The sequence below is a fragment of the Artemia franciscana genome, chromosome 21, assembly GCF_032884065.1.
Source record: "Artemia franciscana chromosome 21, ASM3288406v1, whole genome shotgun sequence".
Lineage (NCBI taxonomy): Eukaryota > Metazoa > Arthropoda > Branchiopoda > Anostraca > Artemiidae > Artemia > Artemia franciscana.
In genome coordinates this window covers 13,433,734-13,454,598 of record NC_088883.1, presented here as the reverse complement: position 1 = coordinate 13,454,598, position 20,865 = coordinate 13,433,734, and the positions used below count along the sequence as shown (strand labels likewise).

The 20,865-nt window shown below is 33.3% G+C and overlaps 1 protein-coding gene across 1 annotated transcript; it reads left to right on the top strand.

The window, feature by feature from the left end:
* Positions 1 to 769: 769 nt before the first annotated feature.
* On the top strand, positions 770 to 20,214 carry LOC136040827 (uncharacterized). Its single transcript, XM_065725161.1, has 2 exons — positions 770 to 1,676; positions 8,494 to 20,214. The coding sequence occupies exon 2, from the start codon at positions 14,635 to 14,637 to the stop codon at positions 16,015 to 16,017; it is 1,383 nt and encodes a 460-aa protein (XP_065581233.1). The 5' UTR covers positions 770 to 1,676; positions 8,494 to 14,634; the 3' UTR covers positions 16,018 to 20,214.
* Positions 20,215 to 20,865: the final 651 nt, after the last annotated feature.

Below are 20,865 nucleotides of genomic sequence, written 5' to 3'. Positions count from 1 at the left end.
ACAGGAAAAGTAGTGGAGAACCCCACTGTGTTTAAAGAAAACAGATGCATATGTCTTTTATTGTGCTTTGAATCTCTCCAAAGCCTTTGACACCATTACACATTACCAAGCTATCTTTTCCCTTTTAAGTAATGGTATCAAATTAGTTATTTTTCTTCTTAGATATTGGTATTCAAATTCCTTTTTGCAGATTAAAATGAAAATGAGGATTTAGTAAAATTGCAGTACAATGTGGGGTCTGGCAAGGTGCTGTCCTCTCCCCCTCTATTTTCAAACTTTGTATATCATCTGTCCTTTCCTCTATCCCACCTACTTGCATCCTTAATTCTGTAAATATTTCTTATCTGGCCAATGTGGATGATATTTTTTTGATCAGTAGGACTAAAAAAGGGCTTTCTTTGTCTGTTTCAACAGTAGCATCTAAACTTCATGCAATTGGACTTTCTCTTAATATTTCAAAGTGTGAATATCTTTCATTTAATAGTAATATCACTACTCCTCTAATCTGTGGATCTATTTCTATCCTGTTGGTTTCTTCATTTTGGTGGCTGGGAATTAATGTTAGTAAAACACTAAAATCCTTACGGACTCTCGCCATTACTAATTGCAAGAAGAAAATCCAATTAAGTTACTCTAAAATTGTTGCTAACTGAGGTAGATACAATAGAAAGTCTCTTGCTAAATTATATTTGTTTTTTACAGATCATTTGGTTTTGTCTCTTTCTGGCATTTACCCTATTTTTCATAAAAAAGATATTACTTCAATTTGTTCTTATTATTTCTGGCTTTCTATTGTATCTGCCTCCATGGTATAGAAATAGGAACCTCATATCTGTTTATAGTTTCCTGGATATTGGGTCAAAACTCACAGAACTTGCTGGCAAAATACCCCAGTCTACTTATAAGTATCTGCTCACCCACAGTGGCCTTACTTGTCTGCTTTAGTTTCTTGTTCTTTCTGTTTTCTGTAGTGTTTGTTTTGTTTCTTTTATTGGTACTCTGTTTTGATTTTTTGTAGCAGGTCAAAAATTAATTATTATTATTTATCTAATGGTGGTAAAAAGATATTTTTGTTCATTCAGTTATTGTAACATATAGACCAGCCCCCTCCCCTCTATAAAATTCAGGACCAAATCCCTTATTCACACCCCCTTAGAAATCCTCAAATATATGACCAAATCTCTCATCCATACTCTTCTAGGAACTCTTAAATTCAGGACTAAATTTCTCAGTCACACCCCTTTAGTAAATTTCAATTAGAAAAAGGTTTGAATAAAATCATTTAGAATTTAACAGTTGCTAAATTTAACAGTCTGCATAAGCCTACGCAGTTGGACTACGTGCATTTAAATAAGTTAAATGTTACTTAACAAGTTAAGTAACCAGTTATTCTGACCCCTGGGTTTTTCAACCCTAAACCAAAAGAGAAATCCGTGCCATAAAAACAACTTTTGGATGCTAGATTAGTCACATGATTAAATATTACCAATAGTAGTGGAGGTCAACTTCCACAGGTCACCAAGCCTGTCCGGCGAGTGCGCGCGTTGGATATATGAGCCCAACGCAAGGGCGAATAGTTAGTTTTAAGGAGAGATTCGAATGCATTAGATCAATTGCTCATGTTCACCTTTTCATGCAATAAGTCATTGAAGCTGTTTTGTCAATAGTTGTATATTGTAAGTAAATAAACCTTATTGTATTTAATCATCTTTTGTCTATGTATTAGGGCATCAGGGACAGTTCCTCTAGCCTTCAGGTACGGTCCCAAGGGAATCTATATTTGTTTCAGGAGACCTCGAACAACACTGAGATGGTTCTGTCTCCCAGGTTACTGGGGATTCTATACGAAGCCTTTTTATTTTATTAATGATTTAGCTCCCATATCCACATTAAGCTATTAAGACTTAGAAAAGTCCAAGCAACTCAACGCAAACCCCCTTTAAGATAAAATCACTACCCAAACTTATTATTTAAGAAACCACCCCGTAACATATGGCGCGGTCGGAAAAAGAAAGAAGCAAAAGGAACTGAAAGAACCTACACAATGAATGCCTACTAACATGGACAAGTATGATTATTTACATTTTATTTTTTGATTTTTAAGTGCAGTGCAATTTTATCTCGCTTTTTGAATTTTTAGGTGCAGTGCGATTTTATTTCTATTTTTGCTTTTTTTATATATAGGTATACCCATTCAAAAAAAAATCAAAATCTTTAAGAAATTAAAAATAAAACAGTAATAAAAATAAAAAGAAAATTTTTTATTTTAAACCGCATATTTAAAAAAAAGAAAGAAAAAAGACTACAATAAATATGGACCAGGAACAAGATGAAATATTAAAAGCGCAACAAATTATTGCAACTTCGGTAGAAATTGCAAAATCATTACCAGAATATGAAGGAGATACGGACGTTGATCAATTCAACATCCATTTAGGACAATTTGTGGAAATGACAAAAATTGACCTAAAAGTATTAAAAAATATGTTACTATTAAGACTGAAAGGACAGGCGCTAACATTTCTAAAACAAATCGAAAACACGATAGGTACAGAAGAAACCTCAACAATTAACTCAATAGAATTATTGCAACAGGCCTTCCAGAAAAGATTCATTGACACAAGTTCATTGAATAAACTGAAACATGGCCTAGTTACTTTCGAACAGACCCAAAACGCTCGTGAGTACTTGCATAAGGTTAGAATCGCAACAGAAGCGCGATACGGTCCAGGAGAAGGGGAATTATATGAAAAAATCATACTAAATGCATTTAAACAGGGACTAAACCCAAAGTTATACCGCCTTTTGATAGCTAAAAATATTGATGACCTAGAACTAGCAGTTCAGGAAATAGAACGAGCGGTGGAAATTGATTCGATTGTCCCGCAGCATCAAAAGCTGTAGAAAACAAAGCCCCTGTAAAGTCAAGAGATTCCTCTCCGCGATTTTTCTCCCGAGAATCATCGCCCAAACCTGTTCGAAATCAAATTCGAACAACCACACCTCCAAGACAAGTACGTTTTGCCCCCAATAATCAATTAATGGCACAAACTAACAATGAACCACTAAGGTGCTACACCTGTAGCCGGTTAGGACATATCGCAAGAAATTGTTTCGCAAACAATAATTATCGACCAAACGTTAGGGGAACGGGTAACCGTTTGTCCAGGGGGACAAACTATAGTGGGTACGCCCCTAGAGGCAATCGAGGGAACACCTTTGTAACAAGGAATAATTATCCCACCCAAAATCAAAATTTCCAACGCAATACGTATCAATATCAAGGAGGGTATCGTGGAAGGACAAATCAAACCAATAATAGTTGGAACAGAAATACAAGAGGAAGTTACATCAGCCAACGGCAGCCATATAATAGCTCCATTTCAAGTAATAACCAAGGAACCCAAAACAGAACAAATGAAAGTTCTACATCTAACATCTGGGAATCCCAGGGAAACGATATAAGCCCCCAAAATTCGTAGGACCAAAATTTGGTGGCAAGATAATTTATAGGTCCCCTCCAGTAATAATACCATTTTTAAGTGCAAATAATAATAATATGTTACCAGTATTTGAAAATTTTAACGCAGGGAATATTTATTTCTCAGCCCTTATAGATTCAGGAGCAACCGTAAATGTGATAAATACATCCGTATTTAATAAATTACCAAACTATATTAAACGACGAATGAGCAATATCTGTCCCAATTTGTCAAGTGTAACCGGACACGACCTGGATGTGAAAGGCACTGTGTATCTAGCCTTGCGCAAGGATAACAGAAATTTCTATACTCGATTTATAGTTTGTAAGAATTTTCCATACGAAGCGATAATAGGCGCAAATTTTTTAAAATCAAATAAAATATTATTAGATGTAGCAAATTCAAAGTTTATCTACCCAACGGACACCATATCAATGATAAATAACATACAAGCAAACAAAGTGAGGGAAAATATAGGTAACATGAAAGAGTATAGAAACAAACAAATTCAAGAAATTTGTTATTGATGGAAAAAACTTGAAAAAATAGAAACTCCAGGAAAAAAACCAGCGGAGAATCTTCTAAATTCAATAAAAGAAGAAAATAACGAAAAATATTATGGATTTGTAGTGCGTAAAACAAAAATTCCCCCTAAATCAATGCAGAGGGTCCAAATATCACAAATGTTAGAACCATTTAATGATAAAAATGAAATTTGGGTAGCATCGCCGTCGGAATATCTCCCGAAATATGTAGTTTGTGAAGAACAAATTATAAATTACGAAAAGGGAGAAGGTTACATTTGGGTAACGAACACCCACGAAAACGACCTAATTACCCTAAGTAAAGGTACATGTTTAGTAGAGATACAAGTAGTATCGGAATCCGACATTAATAATTGGAAAAATTTGGAAAAAAACTTCGTGAATAATATTAATGTGTACGTTGACAGAGAATATCCACTGACGCGATCTCAATTCCTTGAGAAATTCGAACTAAGTCACATAACCGATGTGTCATTAAAACAAAAATTATGCGACTTATTATGGGAATATAGAGATGTCTTTTTGACATATGAAGATGACATAGGACTTATCCCATTTTATGAACACGCAATACAAACCACGGGGCCGCCAGTTGCAAAACAACCATACAGAATTCCTTATAAACATAAGGAATGGCTAATAAACAAAATACATGAACTCGAAAAAAATCGAATCATAAGGCCAAGCATAAGCCCATACTCTGCCCCCGTTATTTTAGTCCCGAAAAAGAATAATGACCTTAGATTAGTGGTAGATTATAGAGCTTTAAATAAACAGGTAGTGAGTGACAAATTTCCCCTACCTAGAATAGACGAAATTCTAGATTCAATATCAAATAAAAATAAAATATTTACTTCCCTAGATTTGACACAAGGTTATCATCAAGTAAAAATAAAAGGAAATGATATTTTTAAAACAGCTTTTTCAACTTCAGAATGTGGTTCTTATGAATACTTAAGAGTACCATTTGGACTAAAAACTAGTTCAAGTGCATTGTGTAGACCCCTCCTTCATTTACTAAGAGGCCTAAATAACATAATTCATTTTGTTGATGACGTCATAGCTATGGACAAAGACGCGGAGGACCATTTAGTGACCCTAGCAAAAGTGTTTGAGAAATTTAGAGAAGGCAATTTAAAATGTAGACCGGAAAAAGTAAATCTTTTTCAATCAAAACTAAAATTTTTAGGAGTAGTTGTAACGCAAGGACAAATTTCCCCAGACCCTGAAAAAATAAAATCCGTTAAAAATATAAAGCCCCCCCCCCCCAAACAATAAAAAACTTACGAGGAATCTTAGGATTAATGAGCTATTTCCGAAAATTTATAAGAAATTACGCACAAGTTGCAAAACCTTTAACGGACCTCACGAGAGGCAACCCACAAAAAATTGTGTGGTCTAATACAGCTCAGAATGCATTAGATCATTTAAAAAAGGCTCTAACCTCAGAACCTATTTTATCGCTACCCGACTTCCAAACAGGACAATTCGTTGTTACAACGGATGCCTCAAACAAGGGAATTGGGGCGATCCTCTCCCAAATAATAAATGGGGAAGAAAGAGTAATAGCGTACGCTTCTCGCACCCTGACTTCTGGAGAAAGTAATTATTCTGCTACACAGCTTGAATTATTATCGATTATCCACCATTTGGACAAGTTCAGACATTATTTGGTAGGCAGAAAATTTAAACTGCGTTCGGACCACAAAAGCCTGCAATATTTGCAAACTTTCAAAAAGCCAACGGGAATACTCGCAAGATGGATTTTGAAAATCCAAGACTTAGATTATGAATTTGAACATCTTAAGGGAAAACAAAATGCCCCATGTGATTATCTAAGTAGATTTCCAGATAATACCCCAGTAGAAAATGAAAACGAAGAAGTCAACACAATAAAAGCAAAGTATGTTCCAAGAAAGAAGGGTTTAAAAATGAAATCGGTTGAGAATAATTCGGTTGAGAAGGAACAGAAAAACAGCCCACTTTCCTTGAATTCTATAAAAATGTATCAAAAGAAAGATGATACTTGTGCCGCTCTAATAGAATATTTCTTATATGATAAAGAGTTACCTGATGAAATGAAATCTTTTAAAAAAGAAATTGATAACTATTATTATGATTTCGACGAAAAAATACTGTGTAGGATAATGACAGATAGCGAGAAAAGAAATCAAACTTCCATTATACCAGTTTTACCCCAAATTTTGGAAAAACCCGCTTTTGAATTTTTTCATTCTGAAGCAGGAGGTCATATGGGAATAGATAAAACATTCCATAGATTAAAACAATACTTTTTCGTTACTTCAGCCTTAACAAAGTTAAAGAATTATGTTAATAATTGTGAAACCTGTAATTTAAGAAAAAATCCTCAAATCTACCCGAATCCAACGATAGGAAGAACGCCTACGGCCCGGTTTCCATTTGACATAGTTTCTTTTGATTTATATGGTACAAGTGGAGGATTACCCACGTCTAATGAAGGACATACCTGTGTACTGTCAGTAATCGATCATTTTTTCGGTTTCACATTTGCTAAACCATTAAAGAATCAAAGCGCTTATGCGACTTCGAAAGCTCTTGCCAAAATATTTCTTAATTTCGGTATTCCTAATACAGTATTGAGCGACAATGGCCCTAATTTTGTATCGAAAGTAACCAAGGATTTAATGTCTTTCCTTCAAATAAATAAATTGGTATCGACCCCCTATCATCCACAGGCCAATGGGAAAATCGAGAACAGACAAAAACTATTCTCTAACATTTTAAGTATTTATACGAAAGAAAATCGCAGGGATTGACATGAAACCTAACCTTATTTAAAAAATGTAATAAATACAGCTTACTCCCAGGTCATTCGCGATAACCCATTTTATATATTATTCGGACGAGACTTTATAATCCCTTATAATGATTCTCAAGATTATAAACAGGAATTTATCAATAGAATGAGGAAAACTTATAAACTTGTAAAACAAGAAATAGAAAGATCAAAAAGAAAGCAAGAAGCAAAAAATATTCCTAATGTCAAAGGTAAACTCGATTTCCAAGTAGGATATTGCGTTTACTTAAAAAATGAAAACAAATCGGACGGCAAGAAACTTTCGGACCGGTACCTAGGACCGTTAAGAATAATTAAAAGGTATGATAATAATGTTACATTTAAACTATTAAAACCAAAAACAGGAAAAATCTATAAAACCCATGTTAGTCGTATAAAAAGGGCAAAATTCACAGAAACATGGACCCCTGAACCTTCAACATCAAATACCTCGGAGGACGAAAATCAACCACCTCGCTCTAGATTAAGCGAGCTTAAACCTTTTAATTTCAAACAAGGATATTTTGAAAACAGTAGTGACGAAGAAAAATTTAATGAATTTCTAACCATGACAAATATGGTTACCCCCCCAAAAAATACCCCCGTTACGCGGAGACGGAGGAATAGCGATTCATCTTCCAGTGAAGAATCAGAAGAATTGGACTATACAATTTCTCCACAAACGCAATTTTTACCGGATCGAATTTCGACACCTTTTCCACCAAAACGTTTCCCCGACGATTTGGTACACCCTGTCACACCAATAGACAGACCCTTTTCGTTACAAGATGAATTAAATAAGGCTATACAGACCCCTGGTGACATAGAGTCAGAAAAGGTCTACCAACCGCAACGACAAACATTGCGGGAGGCCATGGATCTTATTAATTACCCAATTAAAACTAGACAAGGTACACTTGATACTAATCCAGCTACAGATGAACATCAATATCACGATATAACCGTCTCAAAGGCAAAACCAAAGGACTGGGTATCTTGGAAGGAAACCTTAATACAAACAATTCCTCACCCCCCGGAAGACATGGCTTTCAAGCAGTGGAGGCACCCCAAGAAGACATTTGAATCCTCCCAAAGCTCCCAAGAATCGTTCAATTCTCCCGAGCCCAGAGATCAACAGGACGAGTCAATCAATAAACACTCCACTTCACGAAGTGAAGAAATTTACGAAGGTCAGGCTGGATCTACACCTAAATCTCACACTTCTACTTCAAGAGAACCAGATACTAAATCTACAACTAGTTCCTCAGATACTGAGAGTGAATCAGGCACAAATGAGCCCAAAGATATGGAAGGAACAAAACCACAGAGTGCAACTGCCCAGGCTAAAAAGGCACAAATTAAAGGTCAAAAATTTCTTAAAAAACAATATAAAAAGTTTGACTTGATATCGCTAGCGAAGCCAAAGAAAAAAACCGAGTCTACCGAAGAGAAGGTAACAACAAGGTCAGGCCGAGTTGTCAAAAAACCAGATAAATTAGATTATTAATAAAAGAAAAAGAAAAATCTACCAGTCCTTAATAAAAAAAAATATATAAAAATAAAATAGTCATTTTTTTGCTAATTGTTAATTGGTTACGCTAAGAAACCATCCCGTAATAAAACATCCTTAAAAGAAAGTACCTTTCAGGAAAGCTGAAAGACTCCAAGTGAAAAATTGGCCTATCTTATCAAAAAGTGCTCATTATTCTAAGTAAGTACCAAATCACATTTTTTTGCTAAGATTAATCATAAGAGTGTAACTGCTTCATTAACATTTTTCTTAGAATAATTCCTTAAAGCTAAGGATTATCTTAAGGGTTAAAATTAAAACTGTCCCGTCGACTAAACGTTTCGCCAGATAAGTAAACGAAACTCTTCCTAATTCCTAAAATTTTAATTTCTTATTAAATTAACCCATCGCTTTGTTAACAAATCTTACCAAAACTAGAACTTAACTGGAACAAAACAATAATTGAAAGGCTTATTAATATTGCCATAGCTTACGCGTACCAGTCAGAAGATTTAGGTTTAAAAACTAAATTGCAATCGAAATTACAAGCAGTTTACTATATACGCAACCTGGAATAACAATAACGGACGCCATTACAAGTTGTGATAAAAAGGCTAGGCGTGTTTCAGCTCGCCTTTCCACACATTATTTGAGAGGACTCCTCGAAGCTACTTCTTCATCGTTATATACTGTGATAAGGTGAACAAATAAAATTAAATTATAATCCAAATTCACCCTGAGCCAATATTCGGCAGTTGGTACGGATACTACTTACGAACTTCATTTGAGTTCATAAGCCGTATCAGTGCGAATTTTCAATTACTATTTCTTCATTAATTCAAACCATATTATACCAACCAACTATATCCAGAATATACAATACTCGCACATTTTTTAAACAAATTCGAATAAATCCTTGTACGTAATAATTCTCTGCTTATGGCTTGACGTTTCTAATTTGTAATTTACAAAATGTTCCTCTTTCTCACAAAATAAGTCAAAGAATTTAAGTGCCAATAAGCACCCCCGCAAGCCGTGGTCGAGAAACAAACGGGTTCCAGTTTGTCATCCATAATTTATTATTAATTTTTGCCATTTTTGCGAAATAATTGCCATTTTCTTATCGGGAACTTATCCGACAAACTAACGTTAGCGGCTAGAGCCGCAAACGCTAGATGGGCTGGCAGAACCGTTCCTAATTCTTAACCATTATTTCGAAAAATGAATATTCACCGTACCCTTGATAATCTCCAACTCCCCAGAGGTTTGAAGAAGTATTTAATGTACACCTAAAACAATACCAGAAAATGCGACCAAGAATCAACGCTTCGGGAATATAACAAAATTGCCCATTTTCCTTTTCCCACACCTATAATAGATTAAAAGATTCTTTTACCGAGTCAAAATACTCTTTAATTGTTCCCGCAAAAGAAAATACACCTAAAAATACAATAATAAAACCCTCTAACGAACTCTAAATAACAACAAAGCGTCAGGAAAAAAAATTACTTATATCTGATAATAAGTAATTCTATATAACTCTTAACTTTGTTGTCCTTTTAGAAAGTGGATAAGAAAACCTGTCAAAAAAAAAGCCTTTCGTTCTGAGTGATGTGAGCATATTAATACGTCAAGTTATATAGTACTTTTTTGAAAACGTAAGTTACCAAAAAAGCTGGCTTTTAAGACAACTTTTGTTCCAGGCTGAAAAATTATACAGCCTAACGAATAAAACAACTATTATGTTTAAACATAATAATTAATACTCATTTATAAGAAATACTTAAATAATCTATAGTTTGAAAACTTCTACTGAACCTTATCTGTTTAGGCTATATCAATGGTCCCAGATTAAATCTTACTGCATTAACCTTCCAGTTAAAGTTTTGGATATGCCTAAAAGCGCGTCAATTGGGGAGTAAAAGAGGGAAGACTTGCTTCCATACACTCCCTTTGAAAAATACCTTCTTCAGTATTTTCACTAACCCCCTCCCCAATGTTTTAAAAGAATTGACCCACCTGTATGGCTGTTCGTCATCTTGACGGAAAGAAAGGCGTAGCCCACTGATAATAAACATTAGATTAATGCATTGATCTTCAATAGCTAATAGTCTTGAAGGTACTAGAATAGTAAGAAATGCGAGAAAAAATCTCATCAGAATGAAGACCGAAAATTGACTAAAACTTATTATAGGAGTAAAATAATATTAACAAAAAACAAAAAACAAAAAAGAACAAAAAACAACTTATCTTAAACCTAGGCCCGATTATTTTTTTGCGGTTCAAATCAGAAGTCCCCAGATAAAGAGCAAGGTCTCAATTTTACGGAATAATATAATTAAAAAGGACGCAAGTCTGTCAAAAACAATAATTAAACAAACTTCGTTCCGTGTTACTTTGAAAATGATTCAGCTGAAAAATAACAACGAAGTTGAACTTACAAAAAATGCATTTGTAAGGACCGTGTGTAAATATCGACAAAAGTTTATAAGAAACAAAATTCAAATTGCCTTTCAAGGGCTCGGAGCATTTTATGAACAAAATTTATATGATAAAAACTGTGTAAAGTTTAAGGGAGACCAAACTTTTGAACCAATTCGAAAAGTCCAACGTAGATATTGAAAAACCCTAATTAAAAAAAAAATATGCATTTAAATCACGCATTTGCTATATAATCGTTACACAAAGGGTGTCGGTATAGAGATTCTTATTTTTAACCACTTCTAACCCCATACAACTTATCGCTGGTATTCGCAGACAAAATCTGTCTATCTAAGTCATTGAAATCTAAAATAATTCGAAAACCAATATGTTTGAAAACTAAAAATTGGCTGTAGTACTCAAACTTTCTCAAAAAAATAATAATAATAAGAATTCTATAATATGAAAAAAAAAGTAAAAATTCATTAATATAAAAAAAAAATATATGAAATGCAGTAACTATACATACATCTGCTTATTTCCTCTGTTTTATAGCATATCATTGGCCCAATACCTAAGCAAACTTGGCAAAAGCATAAAGCAATGTAAGCAAAAATTGTAAAAATAATCAGAGTTAATCCTTGTTAACTTCGATTATATTTCACGTGCATAATCTTAAGCAAATAAATTAACCATAGTTCCTGCATACTCTTAAAAAAAAAAAAAAATAAATAAATTTAACGATTCTCGCGATAAACAGTAAAATAGAATATTCCTCATTATTTCAGAATCCAAAAAGATCTATAAATATGATCAAAATAACCACTTTTAGAACAAGGTGAAATGTCATGACGTAAATAAATAAAACCTTCGACAACCCCCCCCCCCGAGATAATTCAACCTAACTTAAAGAACTAAATTCTACTTAAAAAAAAAATTGGCTCAATAATAAAGGTTAAAAAAAAAAAAATTAGAGTAAGGATTAAAACTCACGCTAAGTCATATCTAAGTCAGGCATGCATATGATAATTAAACGCAAACATACAGAGTATATATATGAATAATCAAGAATTAAATTAGTCATCTCTTAAGATGTCAAACTTGCATCTGATATTTAAACGCGAGCATTCAAAATATTTATACGAACAATCAAGGCTTAAATTCCAGTTTTCTTATATAAGTCATTGCCAACAACGACAAAAAAAAAGAACCCGAAAGACAAAGTAGCATCCATATTTGCCTATAGCATGGCATCCACGTAATTAACAAAAAAAAAGAACGAACTTGAGTAATGTTCAGATCTTATCTAAATAGGAAGCACTTTAAAAATAAAGGTTTATCAAAGATGCCGTATTTATCTTCAACCGACTAGACATCTTCAACCGACTAGATAATTCCGATAGGAATGTATTTCTACCTAATGAAAAAATGCTTATTTTTTTTCTTTATTCAATCAAGTTGAAAATAACACACTTATCTATTTCCTAACTAAACTGAAGGTTTTATATAAGGAAAAACTTAATGAGAAACATTTAATAAACCGTATAAAATTACGCCATATTGCGCTATGTTCGTTAGTAAAACTTAACTAAGATAAGAATGTGCCGCTACGCGCTGCGCTATGTGCCGCATAAGACTAAAATTAGATGCGCTGCAAAAAAAGTTTTTTTTTAATAAATGTGTGTTTACCAAAATACACCATGCGCTGAAAAACTGTGCATATAGTAATAAGGTAATTTGGTTTCCTTTTAACCTAAACAAATTGATACAATAATGCTTCTCAATAATATTCAACGGAGCGGATGTTACCCCGTAATGGCAGACCCCATTAGCAGAGGTCTTATTTGAGGAAATATGACTTGTGGTTAGAAATTAAACCGACGTACAAATTTTTATATGCTATAATTTAGCATATTTTGTATGTTTTTTCGAAAAGTACATTTTTATCATTTGAAAATAAATGGCCTAGGGAACTTAATTCATGGTCGGATACATATTTCCCTCACCATTATTGATTCAACACCACTTTCCTGAGTGCCTAAAACGAAATTCTCCTTAAAATTATAGCCCAAAAATTGTCTTTAGGAAACCTAAATGAAGAAAAATGCTATTATTTTAAACTATAGGCCATAATGAACAACATGTATGTATGCTTATTAATATATATATAATTTTTCTTCGCCTACAAAACTTTAGAAGCCAGAATAGTTTAAAAAAACTCTTTGTCTAAAACTCGGTTTGGAAAGTGTGATTTATAACAAATACTTTTTGAAAGCAAAACGAAAAAAAGGGGGAAAGTTGTAAAAAAAAAAAAAAAAAAAAAAAAAAATTGAAATTTTTTTCTAATTTAACTCTTCTTAAATGATTATGATACAATCTCTTCTTAATTATGAGACAATATAAACTTATGTATACAAACAAACTAAGAACCCACGACTTCATTTAAACTAGGCTAAAATTCGACCGATTTTAAATTAGTGGTTAAAATTTTTTGGCTACTTAATTTTCGGAGGAAAGGAGTTCAAGCACAAAATAACGCTAACATGTCGGAATTCAAACCCTTATACCTCAATATAACACCCTCAGCCAATTTGTGCCAGTTTGGCATAGCTATAATTATCTCCCAAAGTGCATACCAGGAAAGCTGTGATCTATATCTTTGAGATATAGTTACTAGGCCTTATAATCTTATTATGTAATAACAAACCCTCATTTTAAGCTTTAGACTATATTAAGCCATCTATAATTGGATTTAAACTAAATTCAAATTTAAACCATAAATCAAAAAAAATTTTTAACAAAATAGGCTAATAAATTTCTACTCCATAACAAATTAGTAACTTAAGCTTTAGGCCATAATAAACAAATAATTATTTCATACTTTTATCTGATATTAAAAAAAAAGAAAATAAAAAAAAAGAATACTACTTTTAACTAAAATACTAAATTATCAAGCAGTATAACCCTAATAGCATTTACCACTGCCCTACCCCATATTTTATTAAATTAAAAAAAAATATATAATAATTTTTATGAACTGATATGGTAACGTTTATTCGCTTTGCCCTAATTCCTTATATTAGCTAACAGATGGAAATGAAGAACTAACAGAAATAAAAGTTAATCCTCTACCAGACCTCAAAACGAAATTTCAACCAAGATCGCTAATAACTTGTTATCATTTAAGGCTCTATTTCATTTCTTTTGTTTAATAGTAATATGACCATTACGATTCTGAAAACTACATATCCCCAATTTAAACAAAAAAATTAAGGTTTATTGAACAACTAATTTTTTTTTAGCCTAACATTATTCGCTGTAGAAAACACATACTATTAAATTCTTTAATTATTTTTTGCTCAACTATGCATCTGAAAATTTTGCCTACCACCCTGTAACCAACAAGGCAGTATATACACCTACTGTTTGGCAATGTATCCATCAAGAGGTCTTTCTTAAAGCCAAATTGTCCTAACCCATGCCAAAGTCTGTACACTGATAATATATATATATATTAATTACTCTCGAGACTACTAAAATATTTGCTATTAGACATTAAAATTTCGTTACTATTGAGCCAAATCGCTCTTAATCACAGTTTGTTACCACAAACTACTTAAGTATTAATTGACACTATAAAAAAAATAACTTCCTTTCTCAGCTCCAATTTAGAATTATTGATATTTTTTAAATTGATTTTTTTAATACTATTTCTTAACGACAATAGCGTATTAGCCCCTTAAATCTATCCTCAACAACTCCATTAATACTTAATAAATCTCAGCGTCACGCAATCCATTTTTTCTTTCTATCATACTTTGTCAGAAATAATTGATTAAATGTTAATTACAGATAAGAATGATGATCTTAACATTTTTGATGACCATGTGTATAGGTGCCCATACACAAGATGTCGTAAAGCATGGGATAATATTCAAACACGAAAATTCACTTCTAACTAGTAACAACGCTTGGAAAATTTTTATGAAGCTAGACCCTAAACCATTTGAAACATTATTCCAACAAGTTATAAGACTGGAGAAAAATACATTTCACCTAAAAGAATCAATTTTCCAATTTTTAAAATCAGACAAGGGACTACAAGCAAGCAAAAACAACCATAAAGAAAAGAAAGAAACATCCCCTAACTCTCCCAAAGTCAAAACAAAAAGAATAGTAGATGATTTTGATGCGAAAATGGCCGAAATCGATAAAGCTATAGGATTCGGAAAAACCATTGAAAAAAGAAAAAGGAGGTCAATTAACGAAGACCAAAACTCAGATATCGATAAAGAGACCCAAGATACAATTGAGCCAATAAAGACACAACTTAGACAAAGAAAATTTTACGATGGACAATATGCATTATTGAACGAATTGCCCACAGTATGGAATTTCTTCAAAGAACTATGGAATGGACCAAAAAAAATTAACAGGGCTAAGAACAAACCAATACAAGAAAAAATAAATTTATCTGAAATAAAACCAACGAAGGTTGAAACGAGAGACATAACCAGTATTTCCCCATACACACAGCAAACCACTACAATTGAAACCCAAACAACAAGCATTGTATCTGACCTCGTAACGCGAACAAATAAAATACCAGAGATAATAAGAGGTATAGAAAATATTGAAGTGGGATTAAATTCCACTAATGGTACCAGCAAACCGAAATACAAGTTTAAATGTCAATACTTCTGTAGAATAATAAACGTCACAACGGAAGCTACCAAAATCAACACGACCTCCCATGTTCCACATCTTACTTCTTATACCGAAGAAAGCACAAACGAATTAATGGAAATCTCCACAAGCACCTCCAAGAAATACGAAACGACTACCTTCTGGAAATACGATACTCAGAACGAGGAAACCACAGCAGAAACTGATTTTACACCAACAACAATCGAAACTGAACATACCCCAATAACAGAAGTGGAAGAAACATTCCCCTCGTCAAACCCCACGACGACTGACCCACAACCAATAGAATTAGACACCTCAATGTCAGAAATTACTACAGAAACTATCCCTGGTGTACTAATGCCAATTAAAAACGATGAAATTTTAATAACAGTAAGGCAACCATGGCAATCAACTAGCTGGATATGGACTTCTTCGAAGAAGGGAAGAATACAAGTTAGATTTTTGTCGAGACAGACTATGGTAGAACACGATGTGTGGATGGAGACAAAAAATGTCAAGATGAAAGTCACTGGAGAGAATGTTGGACAATAGATGGTAAAAAAAACTTGCGCGCGACTGGCCATGGCTGACGAACCAGCGAAGGATGAATTAGAACCCCTCCCGGAATTAACCATAGAAAATGCTCATAAAATATCAACTCATCAGGCATTCCTTATCTTATATAGACAAAGGTTAGAGGCGTTATTTGAACTATTCAATACAGAAATACAATAACTTAAACAAAGCACTACACGTATATTCGAAGTATTTTTCCGAAGAAGTAAATATAAACGATCAACAAGTCTAATCCCAATAGTAGGGGAGCTTGCTTCCCGACTATTCGGTTTGTCAACCGAAGAAGATTTGAATATACTAAGAGATAATGTTAAAAGATTCAACACATCCATGAATACAACACTACATGTCCAAAAAATACAAGCAAGTATCGCCAATTATCAAAAAGACAAAATCGAGGCTATATCCAAAAAAATATCAAGAACAGTCAGCACAATGAACTATTTAAAAAATGAGGTAGACAGAGTAATCTCTGATTCCAGCCTAACAATGGTGTCACTCGACATTGTTATTATGTCTTTGTTGAACTTGGCCACTGACGTCAGTAAATTTGAATTCGCGTTATTTGAGTTAACAGAGGAACTCTTTCTTACGACTTAGTGGATCCCTCGGATCTTAAGAACATCCTAAACGAAATAAAGACTCACTTAACATTTGGTCTCCACTTACCAGTAGAACCAGAAGTAGCTAACTTGTTTTTATATTATACCAAACTAAAGGTGCATATCACCGAGATCAATGAGCAACTGTTTGCTGTAGTCACAATTCCTTTGATTAATCAACAACCCATATACGACCTATACAAAATATCTACATTTCCCATCAACATTGAAGAGACAAACTCCTTCATGAGCATCATCCCAGAAGCGGAATATATGTTAATAGATCAAGATAGAAGAAAATACGCACTAGCAAATACCGAAGAATTAAAAGAATGCGTGTCATTTAAAAATTTGGTCTGCCAACTTACATTACCTATATATAACGTAAAGATAGGATCATGCATGCTAGATCTATTCCTAAAGGAATCGCAGCAACAAAATATTCCTGATTCTTGTGAAGCCTTAATAGGAAATACCAAAAGAGAAACTTTTATTAATTTACGGAACGACTTATGGTTATTTACAGTACCTAAAAAGACGGTAGGAACCCTATCCTGCTATAACAATACAGAAAAAATTGACCCCAGCTATCGAACCGAAATATTATTACAGGATGTTGGGACTATTACAATCAAACAAGGTTGCAGACTTGTCACTAAGGAAACAACCGTCCAAACACCTCTAATCACAACCAGCACTAACGTCATGAGCCCAAAAATAATAAATTTTCAAGGAATAAACTTGTCCTTCACGATTCCGAATATAAATGATGAAGAATCTAAAACATCCATATGGCCAAAAATAGAAAAGATTAAAGGTACAATGCAATTAACAAAAATAAAGGAAGCGTTAGATATGCAAATACCCTTATTCACTGACGAAGACCAAAGATTGAAATACATGGAGAGCCAATACGGTTTGTTCTCACCAAACTCATGGTATAATATTATAATCACTATATTCATGGTATTTCTTATTTCACTAACAATAAGAGCGCTACTAACAATTAACTATAGGAAACTGCTGAAGAGAAAAAGGATAAATAATGATGCAATTGAAGCACAAGAGATGCATCAATTGAACCCTACTGCTCCTGATGGTATTTAAGCCATTTTAACAGGGAGGATGTAATAATCCGGGGAAATTGAGAGGTCTTTCTCCGTACGTAACATCCTTTCCCTACTGTAGAAATATTGTTGGTGTATAACAGCTAAAAGGCTATGATACAACATACTGTATTACTTTTTGGCATATACATCAAAAATACTCTTGGCAGAAAATCTTTATGTAAATATAGACCTCTAACAAGCACGAAAAAATTCATTCCTATCTTTTTATGTGCAAGAGATTTAAGAGGTCATCTCTTGTAATTTTGCTGATCTATTCCAAGACAAAAACGTTCCAAAGCGTGATAATTGAAAGGCTATGATGCAAAATGTATTACTTTTCGACTAATCACGCATTGGAGGTTCAAATTTTTTTTGATTATAGTATGATCCAGAACATTAAGACCTCTATATAATCTTTTATATATAACCCTCTTTAGTGCCGTAATTTTATATTTACATGTAATCATAATAATATAGTAATAGTGTAATACCAATAAAACTATTTTTAATTGCTATATGACCAAATATACCTCACGTTACTGCAAAAGTACCTGAAAATTATTAGAATTTACAACTTCTTTTAAGAAATCGTACATTCGATTTCACTTTGAATGTTTAAAAAAAATAATATTACTGTTATGCAATTATGTGCTATTATTATGCAATTATATTATCGTATCACTAGTACCATTTTATATGTTAACAACATGATTCTGCTTGGAAATTTTTATTACAGAATTTGGCATACTACTAACATTGGCCAACAAACGTCATGGTCAAAGACTACAAAACACCTATCATAATTTATCAACCACCGAAGAATGCCCAAGACACATCTGATTCAACCAGACAACTATCACCCAAGCGACATCCCAAATAAAACCAACTACTTACTATCATCTTTCCTAACCGGTTACAGGACTGAATAATGTAGACTAGAGAAGACGAAACATCCAGCCAGCGGGTACGACCACAACATGCCCACCGCAAAAACACCATTAGTGAACCCAATTCAATATGGAAACCCTCACAGACCTAATGAAGTTTTAGAACAGGAGATCCTAAGTCCTAATTTTTTAACTTAGGAATCAACTAACAAGTAAGGTGTTAGATAGTACTCCAGTCTATTGAATTAAGTTAAGATAACGCCAAATACAATTAAGATAACGCTTAAATGCAGAAGAGAGCGGGAGCAGGACAGAAGAACTGTAGTACCGGCCGTACCTTTGTACTTAAACTGCTGGGGATAGGTGATTCTGAGTCCCGCGCTTCCCATTTTGTAGAAGCGTAAAAACAAAAAGTCTTTACTTTTGCTAAATGGTGATAAATTAGAAAATGACATTATATTTGTTCAATCAGTAAATAGGGCAAGGACACGAAAATTGTGATTGGTGTGAAACTAATATCCAGAACTAATAAGTGATGAACATTTAAAAGTGCCAAATAGTGAATTATAAATTTAAGTAAATAAAAGTGCCAGTGGAAATCTTTTTATATTACGTCGTGTATTTTTATTTTTATTGTTAAAATACCTGGGATCAATTAAAAATCAAATATAACAGTTAAACTTCAAGTGAAAATAAAAAAAAACAATTGGAACCAGGTATTCGTGTGTAATAACAGTTAATGTCAAGTGTTGTGGTTAAATAATTTTTTTAGTGCTAGGTGCAGGACATATATATATATATAAGGTGTAGGAAAATATTTCTTAAATTTTAATCATCATTTACAAGGTTATGGAATTATAATAAAATTTTTATAGACAATATGGAATAAATGCAATATTTAAAGAAAGAGATTAGACTGATTGATGGGGATATCAATCTACAATGGGAAAGGGGATATGTAACATATAGACCAGCCCCCTCCCCTCTATAAAATTCAGGACCAAATCCCTCATTCACACCCCCTTAGAAATCCTCAAATATAGGACCAAATCTCTCATCCATACTCTTCTAGGAACTCTTAAATTCAGGACTAAATTTCTCAGTCACACCCCTTTAGTAAATTTCAATTAGAAAAAGGTTTGAATAAAATCATTTAGAATTTAACAGTTGCTAAATTTAACAGTCTGCATAATCCTACGCAGTTGGACTACGTGCATTTAGATAAGTTAAATGTTACTTAACAAGTTAAGTAACCAGTTATTCTGACCCCTGGGTTTTTCAACCCAAAACCAAAAGAGAAATCCGTGCCATAAAAACAACTTTTGGATGCTAGATTAGTCACATGATTAAATATTACCAATAGTAGTGGAGGTCAACTTCCACAGGTCACCAAGCCTGTCCGGCGAGTGCGCGCGTTGGATATATGAGCCCAACGCAAGGGCGAATAGTTAGTTTTAAGGAGAGATTCGAATGCATTAGATCAATTGCTCATGTTCACCTTTTCATGCAATAAGTCATTGAAGCTGTTTTGTCAATAGTTGTATATTGTAAGTAAATAAACCTTATTGTATTTAATCATCTTTTGTCTATGTATTAGGGCATCAGGTACAGTTCCTCTAGCCTTCAGGTACAGTCCCAAGGGAATCTATATTTGTTTCAGGAGACCTCGAACAACACTGAGATGGTTCTGTCTCCCAGGTTACTGGGGATTCTATACGAAGCCTTTTTATTTTATTAATAATTTAGCTCCCATATCCACATTAAGCTATTAAGACTTAGAAGAGTCCCAAGCAACTCAACGCAAACCCCCTTTAAGATAAAATCACAACCCAAACTCATTATTTAATAAACCACCCCGTAACATTATCTTGTTTTCTTTTCTACAAGATTTTTTTAGACTACTTTCTATATTAAAGCCTATTAATTTTTTATAAATGATATATTCATAGTAGAAGCTAATTTAGGCTACAAATTTTGACCTACATTGGGCTCCCTGGTTGGGCCCAAAAGTGAGACTGAAGTTGTTAAAGCTTGGAGACTTACTTCTCCTTTCTGTTTAAAGAAAACCGAATCATAAATGAAGCTTTGTTCATTTCTAACTTACATTTAAACGGGTCTAAAAAAGTCAATTTTTCTAATGAATGTCTTTTTTATGCTCTTTACAAATATAATAATTGCTTCTATTGAAATTCAAATTTAAGCACTTTTTGAGCTCTTAAAAATGAT